The sequence below is a fragment of the Alexandromys fortis genome, unplaced genomic scaffold (genome assembly GCF_014885135.2).
Source record: "Alexandromys fortis isolate MF-2015 unplaced genomic scaffold, M_Fortis_MF-2015_v1.1 scaffold_239, whole genome shotgun sequence".
Classification (NCBI taxonomy): domain Eukaryota; kingdom Metazoa; phylum Chordata; class Mammalia; order Rodentia; family Cricetidae; genus Alexandromys; species Alexandromys fortis.
In genome coordinates this window covers 872,540-896,224 of record NW_026068120.1, presented here as the reverse complement: position 1 = coordinate 896,224, position 23,685 = coordinate 872,540, and the positions used below count along the sequence as shown (strand labels likewise).

General features: G+C 38.0%; 1 protein-coding gene and 1 long non-coding RNA gene across 3 annotated transcripts in view; one reads left to right on the top strand and one right to left on the bottom strand.

Moving 5' to 3' along the window:
• Ube2v2 (ubiquitin conjugating enzyme E2 V2) overlaps positions 1–12,516 on the top strand; it is a 30,281-nt gene extending 17,765 nt beyond the window's left edge. The window contains exons 3-4 of the mRNA XM_050125160.1: positions 1,576–1,701; positions 11,628–12,516. Coding sequence (XP_049981117.1) covers positions 1,576–1,701; positions 11,628–11,774 — 273 coding nt within the window. The 3' untranslated portion in view covers positions 11,775–12,516. The remainder of the gene's footprint in view (positions 1–1,575; positions 1,702–11,627) is intronic.
• Positions 12,517–12,651: 135 nt separating this feature from the next.
• Positions 12,652–23,685, bottom strand: part of LOC126490312 (uncharacterized) — a 38,378-nt gene continuing 27,344 nt past the window's right edge. The window contains exons 4-6 of one of the 2 annotated variants that reach the window (XR_007589167.1): positions 22,818–23,017; positions 19,005–19,125; positions 12,652–15,438 (exon numbers count right to left, since the gene is read on the bottom strand). This is a non-coding gene — a long non-coding RNA (uncharacterized lncRNA). The remainder of the gene's footprint in view (positions 15,439–19,004; positions 19,126–22,817; positions 23,018–23,685) is intronic. The other variant, XR_007589166.1, reaches the window with a different exon arrangement.

Here is a 23,685-nt window from a genome sequence, read left to right as displayed (position 1 = left end):
ACATTTATTTCATTAGAGTTTTACATGACAAGGTAGGTTTTATAGAATTCTGTACTGCTTAATTAAGAGTGAACAGTCTAGAATATGTTTGTGCAAAGAGAGCCTAACCCAGTAGTACTGAATAGAGTGAGAGGAACTGAATAAGGGTCCATTACGTTCTTTTCTATTCCTTTCTTTTCAGAGATGAAAATTGTTTTCTGGCTGTAAGGATGAGATTTATTGGCCTACTTTAGGATATGCCTGCCAGGTTTTGTGATCTGATTCAGGGAAGAAGAGGACAAGGATCTGCTTCTGCTCTTTTTTTTTTTTTTTTTTTTTTTTTTTGTTTGCTTTTAGGGGGGCAGAGTCTTGCTGTGTAGCCTAGGCTAGTTTCAGACTTGAAGTGATCCTCTTGCCTCAGCCTTCCTAATGCTGGTATTACAATTATACTGCCATACCTGGAATTTTTTGTTTTTTGTTTTTAATATAATTTTTTTTAGATAATCTGATCTGCATTCAAATTGAAGAACCATGAAAAAGATTCTCTCTTGAGAACTGTTTGATTTCACTCAGTTTTATATAGTACCAATTTGCTGGGTGAGTTTTATAGAGCTCTTTCAAAATATTGAAGTGTTTAATAACATGTATCAGATTGTTTCATAATTTTATATTACAGCAGTTCAATGTTACATATCTGAACTCTACTTGATAATAGCTTTCATTTATCAAAGCTAAATGTTTGAATGAGCTTTGTACTTGTTAATATGGCTTATTTTCTTCCTAGTTTTATATAGGCATCAATTTACTATGCAGTATCCTATTTCAGAACTGTACTAGTGAGCAAAAGCTATAATGAGAAAGAAAAGCTAATTATTACATGAGAATAAATCTGAATAGCCTTGAAGTGTAAGTCATAGCCTTAAAATTCCTGTTTTATAAGAATGTAGTATTAGCTAAACTTCATTAATTTAGAAACCATATTTGAAAATATGTATAAATGATGTATACATTAATTCAGATAATAGAGTTAATAAACCAAAGTAATGGGAAACAAAAAATTGTTTAATTGTAAGATGAGATATGTTTTCCTTTACTCGAAGTAATTGCCTGCCTATCTGTGAAAAGTGATCATATTTTTTTAGCCAACAAATCCGTGTGAGAATAAAAAGAGGCATCGTTAGTGTTACTGAAATAATAGAAACCAATGAGATTGTTCTGGGTGATGAAAGCCTTTATATATGTGTGACATAAACCACACACTTGTCCTTTCAGTATCTTTTTATTTTAAAGTAAAATCTAAATGTAAGTTGGTTTTCTTTCTAATTTGTTATCGACACCATTTGTGTCACAAAAAATAAGTTCTGATTATTTTGATTCCACTTGGTAGAATTATTTTGGTTTCATACTATAAGCATGAAAAATGTTTAGTGATTTTTTTTCCTAACTATATAGTTAAAATAGCTTTGTACAGAAGTTTGTATGCCATCACACACCATCATAACAAGTTTGTGCATACTACATTCTTCTTTGTTAACAGGTGGGCAGTAGTTTAGTTTTTGTCATTATGATTGTTCCTTCTTTTTCCTATCTTTCCAGACAAACTATGAAAACAGAATATATAGTCTGAAGGTAGAATGTGGATCTAAATACCCAGAAGCTCCTCCATCCGTTAGATTTGTAACAAAAATTAATATGAATGGGATCAATAATTCCAGTGGAATGGTAAGTTATGGTAATAATTTTATTTTTATATAGCATATAATATACAGGCAAGAGTTTTCAAAGTTTTGTTCAGTTGAAAGAAAGGAGTTTGTCACTCAGGAGGTAGAGGCAGGGGGATTGGGAGTTTGAGGCCAACCTGGGCTACATAGTTGGTTCTTTTACCAAAAATAAAAAATAAAAATAAAGTTTGTCCTAGGTTGTTTTTTATGTCTTCCCCTCCCTTCAAGATATAATGTTACCCGATAGCTAGCTCCGACTAGCCTTGAACTTGAACCAGTCCTCTGCTTCAGCACTCTGAGTGTTAGGAATATAAGCATCAGCCGCCAGACCTATCCTTACAATCTTCTGGTGTTAAAAACTAACTTTTTTTTTCTTAGAATTTTATTAATTGCATCCATTTAGATTAGTTTGAACTAATCTTCTCTTGATGAAAAGGCTTACTATTCTTTAATTATTTCTTTCTTTAGAGGTATTTTTTGAGATTAAAAGAATGAATTTTCATAAAGTTTGTTTTTATTTGAGGAACAAGTATGTCTGTTTGATTATTCATGGCTAAGCATGGTTGACACATTAAAGTGGATAACAGAAAGAGTAAGTTGTCCTCACCTATACAAGTTAGTAGGGTAGCTGATTTTCTAAGGTGAGTAGATTGTTGGTTAGGTTCCTAGGACTTTGGACTCATGCTCTTAAGGTGCCGTGTTGAGAGCACACTCAGTGCGGAGTATATGCTAGAGAGCAGAATAGCATCAGCATAGTAGGGTGAATTTCATCCCTCCTGGGAAGGAAGACTCAACATTCTTGACTCCATCTGTGTCCCCTCTCCCTACCAATAATATTTTATGTTATATCCATTCTCCCCCCCTTTTCTTTTATTATTAAAAGTCACAAGTTTATGCTAATACTATTAGAAACAAAGAATAATTTTGGTGTCACACAAAGGTACATGTGAGCAAAGCAGAAGTAGTTGGGTATTGCCATTCTTTCTTCACAAATGGTACACCAGAACACAAACCTTGCTACCAAGCGTATGTGGACAAGATATTTTCCATCTTTTATTCTTGACATAGGTGATAACTATGTCTTGTCCTATTGGTGCGTGCTCAACTCCACATCTGAAGAGATGGACTGATTGACACCAAGGGAAGGTTTAGGAAATAGCAGTCCTTGCTGGTCTAAACTACCTTTGGAGCCAGAGTTGTGCTACCATTGTGCCACAAGTCCTTCTCCTTGGGGAGGAGAGGGTTTGATTTCATTTTATACTCCCAGGAAGCAGTTCATCACTGGAAGACATCAGGGCAGGATCTCAAGGAAAGAACTGCAGCAGAACACTGGGAGAATGCTCCTTACTGGCTCATCTCTCTGACTTGCTCAGCTAAGTTTCCTGCATAGCCCAGGCCAACTTGCCCAAGAGGACACTGCACACAGTAGTAGCTCTCCTTCAATTAGCAATGAAGAAAGTGCCCCATAGACTCGCCCACAGGCCAGTCTGGTCGAGGCAGTTCCTCCGTTGAGGTTCCCCCTTCCCAGATGTTTCTTGTTTGTTTACAATTTGCAAAAATTAACCAGCACAAAGTGCGTGAAAGTGAAGGTTTGCTCATGTGGAAGTCAGAGGACAACTTTCTGGGACAGTGGATCCTCCACCAGATGAGCCATATTTCCTGCTTCCCACAATCCTTACAGAGCAAGTAGCCAGGATAATTACTATTATTATTTTGGTTCAATTTAACAGTGACTTTTTGATAAAATGGCTGGCCAGATGTTGCAGTGAAGTAGAGCATCAGGCTAAAATCTAATATCAAAGGATAATCTTTATTATCCTTTGGCTTTGGCCGAAGATGAAACCTTCTCTTCAATTTAGCAGGTGTCGTTGCTGTGTATACTACTGTGTTTACACTGTGCAAGTCTGCATGGATGTACACATGTCTCATTTTGTTTGTTATAATGAACAAGCCAATTTGAGCTACTACATACTGAACTATAACAATGGAATTTGTCATTTTTAGTGTTTAAAATTCTCTGCACCATTTGCTGAGCAATTAGGTTAATTTTAAGTTTTCACTGAAAAGTTTGCTGCAATGAGTGTTAATTTGCGTATATGTGTGCAAATATGTGTGTGTATGAGTGCACACTTGTGTCACAGTCAAGAGGACAGCTAAGAGGAGTCAGATTTTTCTTTCTACTGTATAGTTTCCTGCAGTCAAACTCAGGTTGTCAGGTTTGGTGGTGAGCGCCCTGTAGTGAATAGTTTTACACAGTATTTTATGCTGTTCAGCCTAGTGTTCATTGGTTTACTTATTTGGTTCTAATCTGTTATGTGTTTGTACTTTTATAAAACAATAGGAAAATTACTAGGAAAATGAAATAAAAAGACAGACAAAATACTAGTTCAAATTTTGGGGATAGGAGTGCACCTAGTCATACAATTTGGGCTATTGGTCTTATTTTTCTGTAAGCATAGGATGTGACTGACATTGCCTCTGTGGATCTGCCTTTAACAGTAGTGACTCTAAAGTTATCTTATGCCCCAAGAAAACTCACATTTTACTTTCAGTTTCATTAACTAAAACTCAACCAGGAAGTGGTTAAATGAACTTCAGTCAGCTTTGGAAACTTTGCTTTTTGATCCATTTGTTTCAATTAAAAAAAAAAAAAGAAAAAGAAAAGTTGAAATACTTATGTTTATCATAGAGACTTACAAAAACACCAGTAATGAAGGGAAAACTTGCATACTCATCCCAGTACTCAAAGTATGACTGAATAATTAGAGCTGCTTGAAATTAGAGCAAAGGAAATAAAGGAAAATGGAAGGAGTAGGCCGATTAAATCTCTGAGACTGCTGCATAGTGTTTGTGTGAATAAAGATTTTGTCAGGTGTGTGTGTGGGGACATTAAAATATTTTCATAAAGATGGAAGGTATAAAAAGATTTGAATTCTTTGTTATAGACTAAGTTTTACGGTATTTGACAGAAGACTAGTATTTAATGTTTCTTATACTAGAATTGATCCTAATTTTCTCCAAGAACAGCCAGTATCTGCTGAGCATCTCTCTAGCCCTTAAATACAAATTTTAAATTGAGAAAAATATTTTTTCTACTAAGTAATTTTAATAAACACCCACGTAGGTGAATTTTCAACAAAACATTGGACATTTTATTTTAATAGCTAACAGTTGTAAAATAAGCAAAGGCAAAATATTTGTTAATAGTCCTGGAGACATTCTTTTTTTTTTTCCTACTGGCAAATTTGAATTAATTTGCTTAAAATTTGAGTAGGGGGATTGGGGAATGGGCAGTGAGATGGCTCAGTACATTTATATTTATAGCTCAATACAGATGACCAGAGTTTGATCCTTGGAACCCACGTTTAAGAAAAAAAATGCTGGTTCAAATCTGTAATTCTAGCACTCCTAAGGCATGTTGAGAGCAGGACTAGAGAGAGAAATGGCTAGAAACTTCTATAAACAAGCACAGCAACAGAAATAACGTAGAACATACTACTCGGTCCTTCCTTACATGTACACTGTTATGCTCTCAAGCTCTCTCTCATATATTCATATACTGAATATATATCTTTAAACAGAAGGATTTTAGCTGGGTGTGTGGTGGCAGATGCCTATAGTCCTAGCACCTGGAGATCCAGGCACTTAAAGGAATTCAAGGTTTTCCTCAGCTACATAGCAAGTTTAAAACTAGCTTGAGCCACATGAGACCTTGTGCACAACAAAACATCTTTTGAGCTAAAAAGAACTTGGGTTAATTGAGTGGTTTCAGTTTACATGACACAGAAGCCAGTTTGTTTTTAATAATTATACATAGGTAAACACATTTACATGATTTGTACATATTCACAGTTAGACCTAAAAATAGACCAGGTGACTTCCCAAGTTTGTTTAGATTTAGCATGCCAGTTTTTTTTCTTCTTCTTTCCTTAGGCTACTGATTTGACCATAGTAGTAAGCAATCCTTAATTCTAAACTTGGACTTGCAATGATAAAGATACAACTTACTAGAAACAACATTGAAAGTTCATGTGTTGAGGAGATGAATTAACCTAAACATTATTGAGAAGAGCTAGTAAAAGCTGAAAAGTCAAAAGGGAAGCCTGCTAAACAAGCAGGATGGTAGAATTTCCTGTTCAAGAGCTAATCAACAGAAAGACACCCCTATACATGGAAATTTCTCCTGTAATTCTATCTTCAGGTCTAGTTTCCAAAATTTCCAACTTATAATTAGGTTAAATTATATTCTGTATCTAAAAGAAAAGCACTGTGGAAAAGAAGGACAGTAAACCTTAGGATGCTCCAGCTCTAAATGAGTTCTACAGTACTGCACTACTGGCCTATGCTGTATTTACAGTTGAGATACATGCTTATTGGGCTCTGGCTAGAAGTAGACATGTACTGCCTTGTTCTGTATTTCTTCAATTTCCCATGGGTTGGGCTTTCTGAGTAGACAAAGCATATTGCCTATTTTGTTATTAGTTCTTTAAAACATTAGATATACAAAATAGCTGGGTTCTTAAACTCTCATGAAATAAAACCCTATAGATTGTAAATTTTAGAGCCCCCACATTCCTGTCTTACTGTTCTGCTGATGTGATTAGTCATCGTGACAAGTCAACTCTTAGGAAAGGAAGCATTTAATTTGGGGCTTAACAGTTTTCGTGGGTGAGTCCATGGCCTTCATGGTGCTGGATCAGTACTGAGTGCTTTACGTCTGATCTGTAGGGAGAGACAAACTGGCATGGGCTTTTGAAATGTTAGAGCCCACTCCCAGTGATACACCCCCTCCAACAAGGCCACACCTTCCATTCTTCCCAAAGAGTTCCACTAACTGGTGGTGATTAAATATTTTATTTTGGTCTTCAAACTACCATATTGAAAGTAGTTCTCCCTAAACTACATAGGGGAAAAAGGCTTTATTTTGACTTTTAGTTTGAGAGACACAGACAAGAAAGCTCAAGTAAGGTAGGGAACTTAAGCATTAGGCAGCTAGTCACATCCCAGGTAGAAGGCAGAGAGATAAATGCTGGCATTCATCTCTTTGTTCTCCTTTTTATTCAGCTCAGGACCTCAGCCCATGGAATGGTGCCACCCACATTTAGGGTAGGTCTCTCCACCTCTTTTAACCCAATCTAGAAATTCTCACAGCCACACACCGAGAGATTTGTCTTCTAGATAATTGTGTAGCTATTTAATAAGACTGCTAGTTATAGAAATGAGAGGGTCTCAGCAGGAGAAAAGTTTGAGGGTATGAAAACAATGTGTTGGCCAAGAGATGAGCAGGGTTCCCTATCCATGAGATTGCAGGTGTGACAAAATGCGCTTAAAGAGGAAAAGGAATAGAAAGCTCCATAGCATGTGCCATTGGAGAGGCCGTTCCTAATGGGTTTTGGATCCAAAATGTACTGCTGAATGGGTTTTCCCCTGTGGAAGTCACTCCAGAGTTGATTTACCTCAACCTAGATCTCAGGCAAGAGAGTGGTTTAAGATATTGGACTAGTCTTTAAAGTGATATACTCCTCAATGTCATGATTGTCCCACCTCACCTAAAGTTTGGGAAAAGAGGATTCCTAAGTTCTCCATTGGGAGTACTTGCTAAATACAAGGTAGTCTCTGGCCATAAACAGAGAATTGAAAGGTACATATAAGTTGAAAGAATAAAGCCAAATAGCTAAGCAGCAGTCAAGAAAACTATTATTTCAGAATTTTGGTATACAGGTCACTAGGGAAGTTTCAGTTTCTTCAAGAGACACAGTATAAGGGACTGAGATGTTGATGGCAGGAAGCTGGAAGCAGGAGCACAGTCCATCTTTGGAGGAAAAGCCTGAGGCAGGAGCTGTACAGAGGCCGTGGAGGACTAGTGTTTACTGGTTTGTTTCTTAGCCTGCTTTCTTATTTCACCTAGGACCATCAGGCCAGGGATGACACTACCCACAGTGAATTGGTCCTTCTCACATAGCCATCTATCAAGAAAATGTCCCACAGGCTTGCCTACAGGCCAAGTCTGGAAGTATTTTCTTGATTAAGATACCTTCTCTGATGATTCCAGCTGCTGTCAAGTTGCCATATAAACAGTTCAGCACAAGCATGTATATTGCTTTTCCAGAGGGCCTACTCAGCAACCTCCTTCACTTCAGTTCCAGAGGATCTGATGTTGTCCTCTGCACTACAAGGACATTTATAGTCATCATGCATGCATGTGCGTGCCCGTGTGTGTGCATGCATGTGTGCGCATGCACACACACTTGCACTTGTGCGCGTGCACGTGTTGCTCTCTCTTTCACTTACACAATTTAAAAAATCAATCTTAAAAGCAGCTTAATGCGCTGGCTGTTGAGCCTTGAGAATTTCTTTTCATAGACTCCTCAGATGCTTCTGGCAGTCTCATCTTTCAATGTTTGGGAGGCGATTGGTTGTGTTTGTGTGAACGTGTTTGTTCAAAGAAGCAGAGGCTGTCATTTGGCATCATCTTCAGTTCTGAGCCTTTTACTGAATTGGGTTTGCTGATTTGGCTAGGCTGGTGCCTTTCAGCTCTGTGGCACCCCTGTGGTGGGTACAGGTGCACACTGCTCTTCTTAGCTTTTTGGTTTCCGTGTAAGGAATTAACTCAAGTCCTTGAGCTTGCCTGGTAATGACATGACTGAGTGAGCCATCTCCCCAGTGCGAGGCCTAGCATTCTTGACTTGGGTCACAGAGTAGAATTTCAGGATGAGTTGGTGTGAAGCACAGTTTACTAAGAAAAGATTTTTAATTGCAGAGTCAAGCATCGATGTTGAGGGAGAGACTCGGACATTTAAGAAAAAGACAGTTGTGTGTGTGTGTGTATATATATATGTATATATATATATATACATATGTATATATATACATGCAAGTGGCAAGAATGTCACCTTGTTATTTCTTTACTGCATTTTAATATGCATGGCTTCAACTTTTTTCATAATTCTCATCTTGCAGTCTTTTTTTTTTTTACTCAATGTTTTTAGGTAGCCCTCAGTGGATTTCATTATTCACCACTCTTGTTCTCCATTCCCCTCCCCACTGGTCCTCTTCCTTCTCTTTCTTCCCAATATCCTCCCTCCCTCCCTCCCTACATCAATCCCTCCCTCCCTCCCTCCCTCTCTTTCTGTACTATAGGAGATATTTTAGTTATTCTTAAAATGGTCATATAATATTGATTTGGGTAAAATAAATTTGTATTAAGATACATTGAAGGCTTTTTTTTAAAAAAATTTCATGTGTGGCATCTATGTAGTCCATCCCCCCAAAAAAACTCTTAGCGAATATTTAAAATCTTCACTATATACTGTCTACATTGTTCTCAGGATATTAGACTGCAGTTCTGCAGGTTTGTTTACTGAACACCAAGGCTTGTCTTCATCAAGCCCTACTATGTTACAAGGAAGACTGGTACAATGTAAGTGAGGAATCTGCTCGTGTGCATAGGTATTAGTGGCTAGGTTCGAATCCTGACCTGCCTAGGAGAGTGGATAGGTCATGTGCATGGCTGCTCCATGACAAGCTTCTATATCAGCTTACCAAGCTGCCTAGAAGCCAGCAGCTGGCCAAGCTCACTGCTCACTGATCCATGTACACATATTTAGGCCTTTTCTTTCTGTCAGTAGTATTTCAGTTCCTGCTGCACAGTTCTTATTATTTTTGATCCTACTATTGTAACTTGGTTGATTCCCTCCCTCCCTCCCTCCCTCCCTCCCTCCCTCCCTCCCTCTTTCCTTCTCAAGTCATCTCACATTCCAACCACTGTTATTCCCCCCTTCTCCCACCCCTCCTCCCACCTGCCCTACCCCACTGCAGCCCATCCCCCATCTACTCCTCCCAGTGGGTAAGGATTCCTATGGGGAGTCAACAAAGTCTGGCACATTAAAGTTGGGACAGGGCCAGGCCTCTCCCCCTGCATTAAGGCTGAGCATGGCATCCTGCTATAGGGATTGGGTTCTAACAAGCTATCTCATGCACCAGGGATAGACCCTGGTCCTACTGCCAGGGGCCTCTCAGATATTCCAAGCTTCACCACTGTCTCCCACATATGGAGGGCCTAGTTAGGTCCCATGGAGACTGCATAGTTGTCAGTCTAGAGTTGATGAGGCTCCACAAAATTGGTTTAGCTGTCTGAAAATGTCTCCATCATGAATTTGACCTCCCCTGCTCATATATTCTCTCCTCCCTCTCTTTGATTGGATTCCTGGAGCTCGGCCTGGTGCTTGGTTGTGGATCTTTGCAACTGGTTCCATCAGTTACTGGATGAAGGCTTTGATGAGAGTTGGGGTATTCACCGCTCTGACTACAGGGTTAGGTCAGTTCAGGCATCCTTTCCTCTATTGCTAGCTCCAGGTTTCTCCCTAACCCCATAGTGGCTCTCTATATCAAGGTGTTTCTTTCATTGCTCTCCCACTCCTTCTCTCTCCCCCCTTGACTATTCTATTTCCTCATGTTCTCATCTACCATCCCTTCCCTGTAAATTTCTTAATTTTTAAAATTTTTTAATTTTAGTTTTTAGATTCATTACAAGTAGATAAAGATACAACTTTTTTTTTAAATCATGGATACCTATGAACATACTAGCTTCAGTAGTTTCTTCCCCCACTCTTTCTCCCTCTTGTCCTCCCTCTCTCCTCTCTGTCTTCCCTTTCTATCTCTCCCTCATTCTCTCTCCTCCCCGCTTTTCCTCTTTCTCCCTTTTCCCCTTTCCCCCTTCTTGTTCCTCTCACCATGTGTTTGAGACAGGATTTCACTATGTATTCCTGGATGGCCTGGAACTCAGTGTATAGGCAAGGTTGGCCTCCAACTTACAGAGATCTGTAGTAAGGAGCTACAGGCTGTGTTCCGCCGCCCGGCTCCTGGCCACTGGCTAGCTTTATACCCGAAATAACAACACACAAATTGTATTCATTTAAACACTGTTTGGCCCATTAGCTCTAGCTGGCTAACTCTCACACCTTGCTTTAACCCATATCTAATAATCTGTGTAGAACCATGAGGCTGTGGCTTACCAGGAAAGATTCAGCATGTCTGACCTTCGTCCATCTTGGGCAGGAGCTTCATCTAATCTGCCCTGGAGAGGAGAGGCATGGTGTCTGCCTCACTTCCTCTTCCTCCCAGCATTCTGTTCTGTTTACTCCACCCACCTATGTTCTAACCTATCAGGCCAAGCATTTTCTTTATTAACCAATGACCTTCCTCCATTAGAGATCCACCTGCCTCTTCCTCCCGAGTGGCTGGCATTAAAGGTGTACTCCATCATTCCTGGACTCCCAGTAGTTTCTTTAATGCTATTCTTTGAGTTGTCTGTGTATAAGATCATGTTGTCTACATGTAGAAGTAGTTTAAATTGTTTCTTCCTTTTGAATTTTATTGGAAATAGAAAGGAGTATTCTGACCAGTGTTAGTAGATCTAAAATTTGTCTTAAATCAACCTTCTACTCATGTTAATCATCAAGAAGGTTTATAAATGTTTACAAAGTAGTTATTTAATATAGTGTTTGTATGCATATGATAGCTCTGGTAATAAGATTGCTGTATGTTTATTGTAAAGTACAGAAAATAAATTTTAAAATTTAAATTTTTAGAAAATCTTGTTAATGCTTTTCTTGTTAAAGAATATTTTTAAAATATATTATTTTAAATATATTAATTATGAGCCTTAGCATTACAGTATACATTTAAATCTGAAATGTCATAGTATAGCATTCTTGTTAAGGTATATTTAAAATATTGGTACATAGTAGTACATTATCATCAGTAGTACTATTATTAATTTTGTTTACTGTGAAACAGGATTTCCATGTCTATCTCAGGCTGGCTTGACCTTGTGATCTCTTCTCTGCTCTGATTTGCTCCACTATGTTTAGCTATGGTTCTGCAGTACTTTGGTAATTAATTGTTCCTCTTTTCCTCCCCTCTCAGGTGGATGCACGAAGCATACCAGTATTAGCAAAATGGCAAAATTCCTATAGCATTAAAGTTGTCCTCCAAGAGCTAAGACGTCTAATGATGTCCAAAGAAAATATGAAGCTTCCACAACCACCAGAAGGACAAACGTACAACAACTGATTTTAGTGGATCTCAAACTTGTCTTAAATCAACAACCTTCTACTCATGTTAATGTCTTGATTAAATATCACCATGCAAAATACCCACACATTAAGTAAAAGAATTCCAGCTGGTAAACATGACCTGGACAGTTGTAAGAATATATTTAATATATGTACACCTATTATGTTTTCAGGTAACAGGAGAAGTGCAGCACATTTTTTCTTTCTCTTCTTAAAGCACTGTCATTTAAACATGAGCCTGAAGTATTCAAAATTGAATTCAGGTTTTCAAGACAAAAGCACGGCAAAGGAGTGTCAGATGGCAGTGGAAACCGTTGTCTTTCTGAACAATAAAGTCTCAAGAAGGAAGAGCAGAAATGGCATGCTTTATCCATCGTCCTTAGACTACAGCGAACTGTTTAAAGTAGCAGGTATAATGAGTAGTCACAATTGTGTTAACTCGAAGCGGTGCGGGTGTGGGTGCTGACTACTATAGCATCAAAATAGCTTCAGGATTGTTTTGATACCTGTATTTATAATAAAAAGATGTTTGTGGTATTGATGAATCTCTGTTAAAAGCTGTTCCCGTTTGTTCCATGTAACAGACATGATAAATATTTGTTTACAGTCTTTGTTTAATAAAACATGCTTAGAGGTTTTAAGTGAAGCAACGAAAAGGAAATAGGTGTATGGATATGTGATTTCAGATCAAAGTTAGTCTTGAAATGTAAATAAAATGCGGAATGTGTCCTCAGACTGTGCTATTTCTGTTACATTGGTATTATCTATAGTAGCCATATCAAGGTGGCAAAATTGGGCATTATTAAGCTAGGCATAATGGTGTCAGAAGCAGAAAGATGGCAAGTTCCGGGCCAGCCTGGGCTGGTGAATAAGATTGCATTTCAAACAAAACCAAAACAAAACCAGAAACATTGAGACTATCACAGATTTTCATTGAAACACATCTTTTACTTATTCTTTTTTATATGCTTGCGGTTGGAATTTACAGAGTATTTTCTTTGACATATTACATGCTTAGTTGAATTTCTTTGCACAAAGAGATATCCCAGTTACGTTTCTAATTTGATTTCATCATAGGTAATAGTCAAAAAGGGTATTTGCATTTTAGCAATTTTTATAGTTATAGACTACAAATTATTTAAGTATCCATTACTTTTCTCTTTGTAACATCTTTATTTCTACATGAAACTTTAGGTTATTTACATTGAATGTATTGAAGACATTTCCTTCCTATCAATTTTTTAGTTATTTAATTTGGGTGTGTGTACATATGCATGTGCATCTGTGGAGGTCAGAGGATTCCTTTGTGGAGTTGGTTCTCTCCTACACTTTTATGTGTGTTCCTGGTGTTGAACTCTGATCACCATGCTTGTGAACAAGTGCCTTCACTGCTGAGCCATCTCATTGGTCCCCTCCCCCATTCTTTAAGACCAACAAAAGTTATTTTATCCATTCCACTCCACTTTCACGTTAACAAACCTATGTCTGAACTTGAAAGTTCATTTTTGTTCTTTTATCAAGGTGACAAAGATTTATTGTCTTAATAAAAAAATAGATGTTCAAACTTTACCTATAAAGAAAGTCAAGGAAAAGTATTAATAGTAGGCTGTGGATTATCAATCTATTTCATTTGTTACTTTTATAACAAGAACAGGTTTCTTGAAACATACTTGGCATGTTTTAAGCTGTTTCAAAGTTAAAACTTTTTGTCAGCATTGCATTAATTAAACTCTTGACAGTTTGTTTAAACATCATCTTCACTGTTACTGGTATTTTGAAATGGTATCACTGTGTAGCCTATGATGGCCTCAAACTTGCAGCACTATTCCTGTCTGAGCATTCTAAGTACTGGTTCACCATGTTCAGCATAAATGTACCAATTTGAACACAGTTGAATTATCAAAGATGTTTGTTTTTCTTCGTGTGTGTGTGTTTGTGTGGGTACATGTAGAGGCCTTAAGGTTGGTGTCAAGAATCTTCCTCAATTACTCTTTCACTTTATAATTTGAGAGAGGGTTTCTAAGCAAACCCAGAGCTCACTGATGCAGCTAGCCTTGCTAATCAGCTTGTTGCCGATCCCCTGCTTCTGCTTTCCAAGGCCGGAATTACAGCCTCACCTATCATTTTGATGTGGGTTCTGGGGATCTGATCTCCAACAGGCATTTCAACCATTGAGCCATCTCATCAGCCCCTCAAAGATGTTCTAAGTATTGCAAAACAACACAATATACACAGTTTGTTTCATGTATAATTTATTAAAACAGACCTAAGTGTTATTCTGAAGTATTAGCCTAGTATTTTAATTGTTCAAGATTAAGTTGAATTGCACTGACAGTATAGAGTCATTACCAGTATGATCTTTTCTGCCTTGAAAATGTGTCTTGTGTTTCTTGAAAGCTAGTAAGTGTTGGGGTGCTTTTTGTAGGCTGGGATTTGGTACGTTTGCCTCATGTCCTCACTGTGTATGCTACTGTGGAAGTCCTCTCGTCTGCCCAAGTTTGTTGTCAGAGAGTCCAGCCTATAAACAACCCTTTCTTGTGTTAGGGATTGTGGACCTTAGCAGAAATCTGTGACTCAGCAGATTCCAAAGCAGAATCCATTATGCATGTAACAGTTGCAATATATATGATAATCTAAGATATCATGATTGATGAAACTTAAGGGTTAATAGAGCCTCTTTCAAATAGAAGCCATCAGTTTTAAAGCAAATTTTCCTTTGTAAAGTGGCTAGGGTTGCAGGAATGTTGTGGTATAAACAGACAAGGAAATTGCCATAGAAATTTGTTTCAGAGAGTTTTCAAGTGTAACCCTTGAGGCTGAGTATATGTTAATAAAAGTTACAAAAGTAAAATTTTTGTCCTAGTAGGTCACTTACACTTGAATGGCTTTAACTACTTGGTTGATAATTTTCAGAATTAATAAGTTTTTGATAATCTAAAATAAAGTTATTGCATTTGTTTAGGGATCTGTGTATAACTTTCCAGGATTTTGTATCATAAACATTGGGAGGGGGTCAGAGGCATTTTAGTCTTCTGGGTGTGAAAACAAAACTTAGAATTTTATTTTATCCTTTAAAAAAACTGTCATACTCAACATTTGAGTAGGCGAATAGAGAGGGAATCAGTTTGGTTTATCCTTCCAAGCTGTTTTACCAATAGACTAATTTCAGTGCTAAAGCTACCTAATATATGTTATATATTGTAAATGCATGTAAAATTATTGTTTGAAAATTTAGAGAATGCCATTGAAAAACATTGCTAATAAGTTTGATCATGACTTTAGGTCATTCTAGTAAGTGCATTTATATTTGTAGGTTCTATTGCATAGAAAAGACAGCATTGCCAGCCACAATCATGTCAGCTCTTTTCCTTCCTCCCTTCCTTCCTTCCTTCCTTCCTTCCTTCCTTCCTTCCTTCCTTCCTTCCTTCCTTCCTTCCTTCCTTCCTTCCTTTCTTTCTCATGGTAAAGACTGCTTTATTGCTGACAGTTAGTACACGTCAATAAATAGTGATCCCCAAAGAGCTCAGTTACTCATCAAATTCCAGATCCATCAAGTGCTGAATGCAATTGAACCATGTGAAGCCTGGGATGACAAAGTCAGTTCTGCTTCTTGGGAAATGCAGCCACAGCTAACTGATAGATGGCATACGCTGTTCCACCACCTGTCAGAGAAACATTGCTAATAAGTTTGATCATGACTTTAGGTCATTCTAGTAAGTGCATTTATATTTGTAGGTTCTATTGCATAGAAAAGGCAGCATTGCCAGCCACAATCACGTCAGCTTTTTAAATTAATTCTTATGTACTTTTAAAATGGTAGCACACACCTTTAATCCCAGCACTTGGGAGTAAGAGGCAGACAGAGGATCTCTGTGAGTTTGAGCCCGGCCTGGTCTACAGAAAGAGTTCCAAGACTGGCTGCATAGCAACGGAGAAGCCCTGTCAAGATACATACAGCCTTGAAAGGATTTTGGAAAGTATTTAAGGAATCTTTTCTAATTTTTCCTTTGTAAGTACTTTTTAGGTATTTACATGCAAAATTAAGATATTTATTGTTGGGAAGAATCTAACAGACACTTTACTTTCCTGGTAAGTACCAGTGTAATTTTACTGCTTCTGTTTGATTAGTTTTCAGCTAGTTGTAACTTCTCAAGATCTTGGAAAGGTATACATGTTGAATAGATGTAATCAGTGTATTATAGAACCCATAGGAATATTAGTGATTAACTCTCATTCAATACTGACTTTACTCGAAAGCAGGGAATCCAAAGGAATAGGATTTCTAAAGTTAATATTCTTTGACATTGCCACAGAGTGGATGGATGTGTCCCCTCCCCCCCAAAATGTATCATTTTGTGTGTGCCTGTGTACTTGTGCATGGGTGTGTGTTTGTGTGTGTGCACTTGTGTGCACACATGCTAGCTCTGGAGGTCAGAGAACAGCTTAGGAGTTTATTCTCTCCTACCATGTGAGGAATTGAACTCAGGTCATCTGTATTGGGGACAAGTACCTTTACTCTCTAAGTGTCTTTTCAGCCCTAAGGAAATCTTACACTGAAAATATTGGATGTTTGGAAAGATTTGTGGAATGCTGAGAAGATAACATACAACATAATTATTTTTGAAAAGAAAACTAAAACTGATAATACAGAAAGGATGTAAAAATCAAAACCACCATTTTGTAAAATTCAGGAGTTTGAGAAACTCATGGAATGAGTTACATGATTTAAAAAATCATTTTGAGAAGGCTGGAGAAATAAGCCTAATGACTTGAGTTTTAATTTACAGAAGCTGTATTAAAAAGCTGGACACTAGTGTGTGTCTGTAATCCTAACATGTCTCTAGATCAAGAGGTGGGAAGAGGAGACAACTTTCTCAACTATTGGATATAAATTGGTTGTTGTGATGTTTATATCATTAGTGAAAGGTTCTCAGCTGTGAAATAAGGACTTTGATCCTAATTTTTACATGTAGTTTAATACTGATGTAATAGGTTCCCCCTTGCAAGTTTATGAAGTCAGTGATAAAAGCTGAATAGATCCTTCTTCACTTGGAAGGACTAGCAACTGTCCTATCTCAAATGGGTAACTGGCTAAACCCATGTAGCAGTTGCTCAGTAATCTGTGTGTCACCAACAGGTGTAACGGCATCTGTTTTATTTTTGTCTTTACTCAGTAACAAGTAGCTACTTAAAAAAAAAGCTGGGTAAAGATTATACACAAAAGGAAGGTTGATTTCTGCTTGCAGGCTGTTGTCTTAAAGTTTCTGTTGATAACTGTACCAGCGTCTTTGATAGCACTGCTGAGTGGGTCAGGAAAAGGTATGGTTGAACCCCAGCTGCCCATGGCTTGTACTTCTCACTTCCTGGGCCTCCCCATGAAGAAATGGTTGGTGACTTGGTCTCAAGTGTCTGCATGTAACTTAGACTGATCCAAGCTGTGAAGGTTTCATAATGAAAGGGAAAGGTGCTAGGAAGAGTTATGTTTGTATTTAGTATTTTTGGACGAAGACTACAGAACTGCACCAGAGCAGTAAGCAACAGCTACTTAAATTCCTTAGGCAAGTTCATATGAAGCAAGGCTTTGATGAACCTAAGTGTCAAAAATATAAGAAAAGTGAATATTTCCATTATGTCTGGCCTAAAAACTGCTTAGAGAACATGAGCCACCAAAAATGAGAGAAAGAGAAAAGAAAACAACCAATCAAAACAAAAATCCTGAACTAGAACAGATAGTTGCAGGCATAGAAGTGTAAAAAAGGAAAGACTCTACTTGGGGCAAGCCCAGGCCATAGGATTCCAGGAGTCAAATAATGGAGACGTAACACATGGAATCCAGTCTAGATGTTCCTCAACCTCATTCCCAGATGAAGACCAGCACATGTTCCCGTGCTGAAGAAATAAGTCATTAAATTGTATGCATTATGTAACTAAAAATTTAAAAATAGAATACAGAGATTTTTTTTTTAAATTTATCTCCTAAAGAAGACTTATACTTGGCATTTTGAGAAACCAGAAATTTATGGTCAGTTAAATAAAAAAAACATTGAGTTTGTATGAAGATTTTTAATTACTCTTCAGGGAAACAGTTGAACAAAGATTGCTGGTTTCTTGCCTAAGTTTTTGATTTTTTTTTTCTTGAGACAGGGTCTTAATGTAACTCAAGCTGGCTGTGAGTTACCTATTTAGCAGTAGATGATCTTAGATTACTGACATATGTTATCATGCCTGGCCCTAAGTGGACATAATGGTAGATTACAAAGTAATTGGAAAATTTCATGTAATGTCAAAGATTTTAATAGGACATCCTCATACTAAGATTTTTTTGGTGTGTGTGTGTGTGTGTTTGTGTATTTGAGACAAGGTCTTACTGAATAGCCCTGACTGGCCTGGAAATTAATAGATCAAGCTAGCCTCAAACTGCATGTTTCTGCCTCTTGACTAGTGAGATTAAAGCTAACTCCCCATTTAGGAGGAAGGGAGGGAGGGGGGGGGAAGAGAGAGAGAATTAGTTACAATTGAATTTGTAAACATTTAAGACATAATAAATGTAAATACTTTTCTAATACGCAAGATAGAGTTCTATAATCCTTAAAATTATCTTTAAAAATTATCTCTTAGTTTCTGATATTCTAGGATTACACCATTTCTGCTTCCCTTTCCTCCCTCTAGACATTCACATATGCCTCTTGCTGTCTTAAATTCAGTAGCTTTATTTCCATTATTTGTTGTTACATACATGTATGAATATGGTGCAGGAGAATTGTCTGTATTTTGTCAATCATGTTTTAAATAAATGCTGATTGACCAGGCAGGAAGTATAGGCAGGTCAACCAGACAGGAAGTAGAGGCGGGGCGATGAGAACAGGAGTATTGTGGGAAGAAGGAAGCCCATTCCTCCAGTCCAGCCCAGACCACCGAAGAAGCAACATGTAACCTGCCCCCGCTGTGAAAGGTACCAAGCCATGTGGCTAGTATAAATAACAATGGGTTAATATAAGCTACAAGAGCTAATAAGAAGTCTGAGCAAATAGGCCAATCAGTTTATAAGTAATGCAGACTCTCTGTGTGATTTTCTTTGGAATCTAATTGCTGTTGGGATCTGGTGGGAGGACAGAAACCCCCAACAAGCTGGCCATCATGTTACATGAATATACATATATTTTCCCAAATACATAAATACAACCTCCATCTGTATAGTGTTAATTGTATGTATGTTTTCAAGACTGACCATATGGTATTGTATAGTCAATTGGTGTGCTCTTCCCTGGGAAGACTTTCTCTTGCTCTCAGCATTCTTTAGTTACTTGTGTAGTTCTTTGTGTAGGGTTGAAGCCTCATGGACTGTTCACCTGTAGTTAAAAGAAGAAAATCTTAGGTGTGGAGTGATGGCTCAGAGGTTGAGAGCATTGTCTGCTCTTCCAAAGGTCCTGAATTCAATTCCCAGCAACCACATGGTGGCTCACAACCATCTGTAATGGGGGCTGGTGCCCTCTTCTGGCCTGCAGGCATACACACAGACAGAATATTGTATACATAATAAACAAATATAATTTAAAAAAGAAGGAAATCTTAAAAACTGATAATTGACAGAGAAATTATATTGTTTTATTCCTTTTCAAGTCACAGCCAATTAAGTAATGTTTATAATATATTAATATTCTATCCAATGTTGGTGTAAAATCATTCTGTTCACCAAGGGAATAGAATTTTATTATGGGGCTAAATATAAGTAACCATGGGCTGGCCGGGAACAATAATTCGTTTCCCTAAGTAATGTTTTTCACTGAGGAAGTACTTAAAGAAGATTTTTATTAGTCACCAAACAACGTAATAAAGTAACAAATATGTTGGTGGGGTCCACATCTAGGCAGGCAACAGCAACGGAATTACTGTGCTATGTTTTAGATGCTTTCTGATAGCATCCTTAGCTTTTGGACTGGTGAAAGCTAATGGACTGCTAATGATGTATTTTAAGATTTGGATATCAAAGCAACTTAAAAAAAACCCAAGGTACTTTGACTTTTATCTGTAATATTTTAACTGTCTATAATCCGAAGCTCATTTGACCTTTTACCATCTTTAATTAGGGCCCATCCCCCACCCAAGCTCTCAGTTTTTCTGTCTCTTCTTTCTGAGTTAACTGTTACTGGCCAGGCACCATATCTTGTGCTTATAGAGGCTATATATTGTTTGATACACTATGATGCTAGGATGGCTCACTCCTAGGATTTTTTAGAAATGGAGTAGGGAGGAAAGCAGTCTGAGAGAGAGAAAAAGTTAAGGAGGTGGTTTTAGGTTACAAGTTCTATTTTCTGTAATTGAAGTTTCCATAGGCCATTAGTACTAGACTCTACACTGAGAAATGTTGGCTGTTGTCCCTTAGCTACTTCAGATTCCATTTGTATTGATGTTGTCAATAATCCTGGTAAGTTAAAGTACAGGCTCTTTCCCACCTTGAGGTCTGGGATAGTCCTGGGTAGCTTATTTCATTTTTACTCAGTCTTTCAGGAAATCATTTTGAAACAGGATCCTTCCTTCTATCAAAGTAATAGCCACTCTCTATACATCTTTCATTTTGAAATGAATTTAGTTTGTTCTAAAATTTCTATACTTCCAGTAAGATTTCTGTCATCTGTAATATTTGGTCAGTTTTGATGAACGTTGTTGCCATTGGAGATTGATTGCTTTTGTACAATTGTAATAAAAAGAGCCCCCAAATGTTTGATAAGGTTGTAGTAGGAGCTGCGGGCTGTGTTCCTGCTACTCAGCTCCCAGCCGCCTGACTAGCTTATGCCCCGAAATAACAACACACAAATTGTATTCTTATAAACACTGCTTGGCCCATTATATCTAGCTTCTCAGCTAACTCTCGCACCTGGACTAGCCCATTTCTAATAATCTGTGTAGCCCACGAGGTGGCTTACCAGGGAAGATCTTAACCTACGTCCATCCTGGGTCGGAGCTTCATTGCGTCTGCCCCAGAGAGGAGAGCATGGCGTCTGAGCTCATTTCCTCTTCCTTCCAGCATTCTGTTCTGTTTACTCCACCCACCTATTTTCTCACCTATCAGGGCCAAGCAGCTTCTTTATTTTTTAACCAATGACCTTCCTCCATCCTTAGGTAGATGTTATTTTAAAGTAAATGGAAGTCTGAGTAACCATAGAGTTTCCCAAATTCTTCGTAACCATAGAGTTCCCCAAATTCTTCGTAACCATAGAGTTTCCCAAATTCTTCGAGGCTTGATGGTAGGTTTCATGCATCTGGAATTTAAGTTTTGCAAGTTACTCCTATGAACTGGATTTCCTGCGATAGGGTTGGATAGTTCCTATGCTGTGAGGTTGCCAGTCACACTTGTAGGACAGCTGGTTATATTATGAATGAGTCTAGGGTCACAAGATATAGTCCAAAATATTTTGGCAAAACAAAACGTTTCACCTCTGGAGAAGTATGTGTAGCCCTGTCAAATCATGCCACAACATCTACTGGTGGTCTGATTGGGTTTTTATTCCTAGTGTAAAGGAATCCTGTGCCTCTCAGAGTCACCAGAGCTTGGCCTCACACTTATACACAGTTGGCTAACTCAAAATGGTTCAAGTGAGAAGCAAAGTTTATCTTTTGAGGAGAGTATACAACCTTGAGCAGGTATTTTGTTCTTAAAAACTGCTGGCCTTTGGGGGAATTTCAATTTCTGCCAAGTGGCTTCATAAATTTTTTTAAATGAAGTTTAATCCTTTGATAGAAGAAACAATATATTTTGTTTATATTTTCCCTTCACAGTTCATGCCACTAAACATTTTCTTTGCTTGTACTTGTACAACCCCCCCCCCATGGTTAGAAATAGACAACATTTTAGCAAACACCTTGACTTATTGTCAAAATGAGCTTGATGTGAGGGAGAAGAAAAGGCAGAGTAGAAAGCATGCACAGAGTGAAGACCACCACATGCTCTCCCTGTAATTGCAGTTACAGGTGGTAATACATTTCTTGATGTCTAGTCCTCATCACAAGTCATGAGGGGTATTTTTTCTTTTTGAGGCAGGACATTCCCTCTTGCAATGTCCCTTCGTATATTGGTAGCAGTTTATTTTTTCCTCTCTAGAATCTTCTTTCAATCCTTCTGTCTCAAACTTCAGTAACCCTTTCACTGGCTAGCTGTTAGTTTTAGCATCCCTATCCCAAGTTCTCTTTTATATCTAATTCCAACTACTTTTTTATCTGACATTTTAACATCCTTAGGAACTCTGTAGATCCATCTTTTCCTGTGGCACATCAATATTCTGGGATAGGAGTGCTAATTCTTCTGTCCCCCTTATGATCAAGTTTCAAAGATGGTGTGTGGCCTCCATGAGCTTTATTGTTAACACCCTGTGTAGGTTGTTGGTTTGGGGATTTTTTTTGTCCTGTTTTAGTTACACATTGTCCAGGTATGTTTTTTTTTCCCAAGCAGCCATGGTGATAGCCCTTTTCACCCTCTTCTCTTTGCCATAGAAGAAAATACTCAGTATTGACATGAACTTGGGCCAAATATAGAATTGGAACCCAAGAAATTGATAAAATCGACCAGTCATCCCATATGGGTCTTTTATCAGAAGCCATAGTTTAGGTCTTCTGAAACTTGAACCTCTGAACTGGTGAGGGAGGACAATGACACATTTCTTCTCCTACTCAGGGAGCCTCTCCAAGTGTGAGCATCAACTGAGGAAATTTCCTTATTGAGAAGGGAAGATTTTGGATATCTTTTGACATTGTTTATGTTTATTTCTCTTTTATTGAAAATGGATTCTTTTCTCATATAATATGTCCTGATTATGGCTTCCCCTCCCTCTACTTCACCAAGTTCCTCTCCACCACCCCTCCCATCTAGATACACTTTCTTTCTGTCTCATTAGAAAACAAACATTCTAAGGGATGATAATTAAATATAAGCTAAAGCAAAAACTATCACATTGGAATTGGGCAAAACAAACAGAAGGAAAAGAACCCAAGAGAATATATAAGGCCCATTCATTCCCACACTCAGGAATCCCATAGAACTGCTAACCTGGAAGGCGTTTGCACAGAGGACCTGGTGTAGACCTGTGCACGTCTTGCCCATGCTTCTTTAGTCTTTGTAAGTTCATGTGAGCTTTGTTCATGTTCCTGTAGAGGGCCTTGTGTTCTGGGTGTCCTTTAGCACCCCTGGCTCTTATATTCTTTCTGCCTCCTCTTCTGTGGAGTTCCCTGACCTCTGAAGGGCAGGATCTGATGGAGATATACCATTTAGGGCTGAGTGTTCCAAGGTCTCTTAACTCTCTGTGTAATGTCTGGCTGTGAGTCTGTATTTGTGAGAGATGTTGTTTATCAGCTGTAGGAGTTTCCCAGGGGAATTTTTAGGGTCACTTATGTATGCTATCACCTACAAATAAAGATATCTTGACTTTTTTATTTCTAAATTGTATCTCTCTAATCTCCCTCAGTTGTGTTATTGCTCTAGCTAAGACTTCAAGTACTTGAATAAGAATGATTTTAACAGATTTGCTTTGAATTTCATCCTCCCCCTTAGTTCCATATTGAGTTTTTTCCACTCTGCCCAGATCAGTCTTTCCCTGGAAAGGTCCTGAACTGGGAGGCTGTATGTCACATTTGATGAAGTGTCTCAATCACACACAACCTTTCTGATGTCTCAATCACCCAAGCAGTGTGGAACACTAATTTTTTTCTTTTCTTGGTCTAGGAGTTGTCTACTCAGAAACTCAACATTCTTTCCAAATGGATTATTGAAATGTTAGAGGGAGAAACTTCATTTCTTCTTTTACTTGTCCTCTCTGCAGTTACTCAGCCCTCTACATTGGTGGTTTCTTTTATTCTGCTTGGGCCTTTTGTCCCCTGCCTCTTTTTTTTTAATTTTTTGAACCCATGTCTGACATATT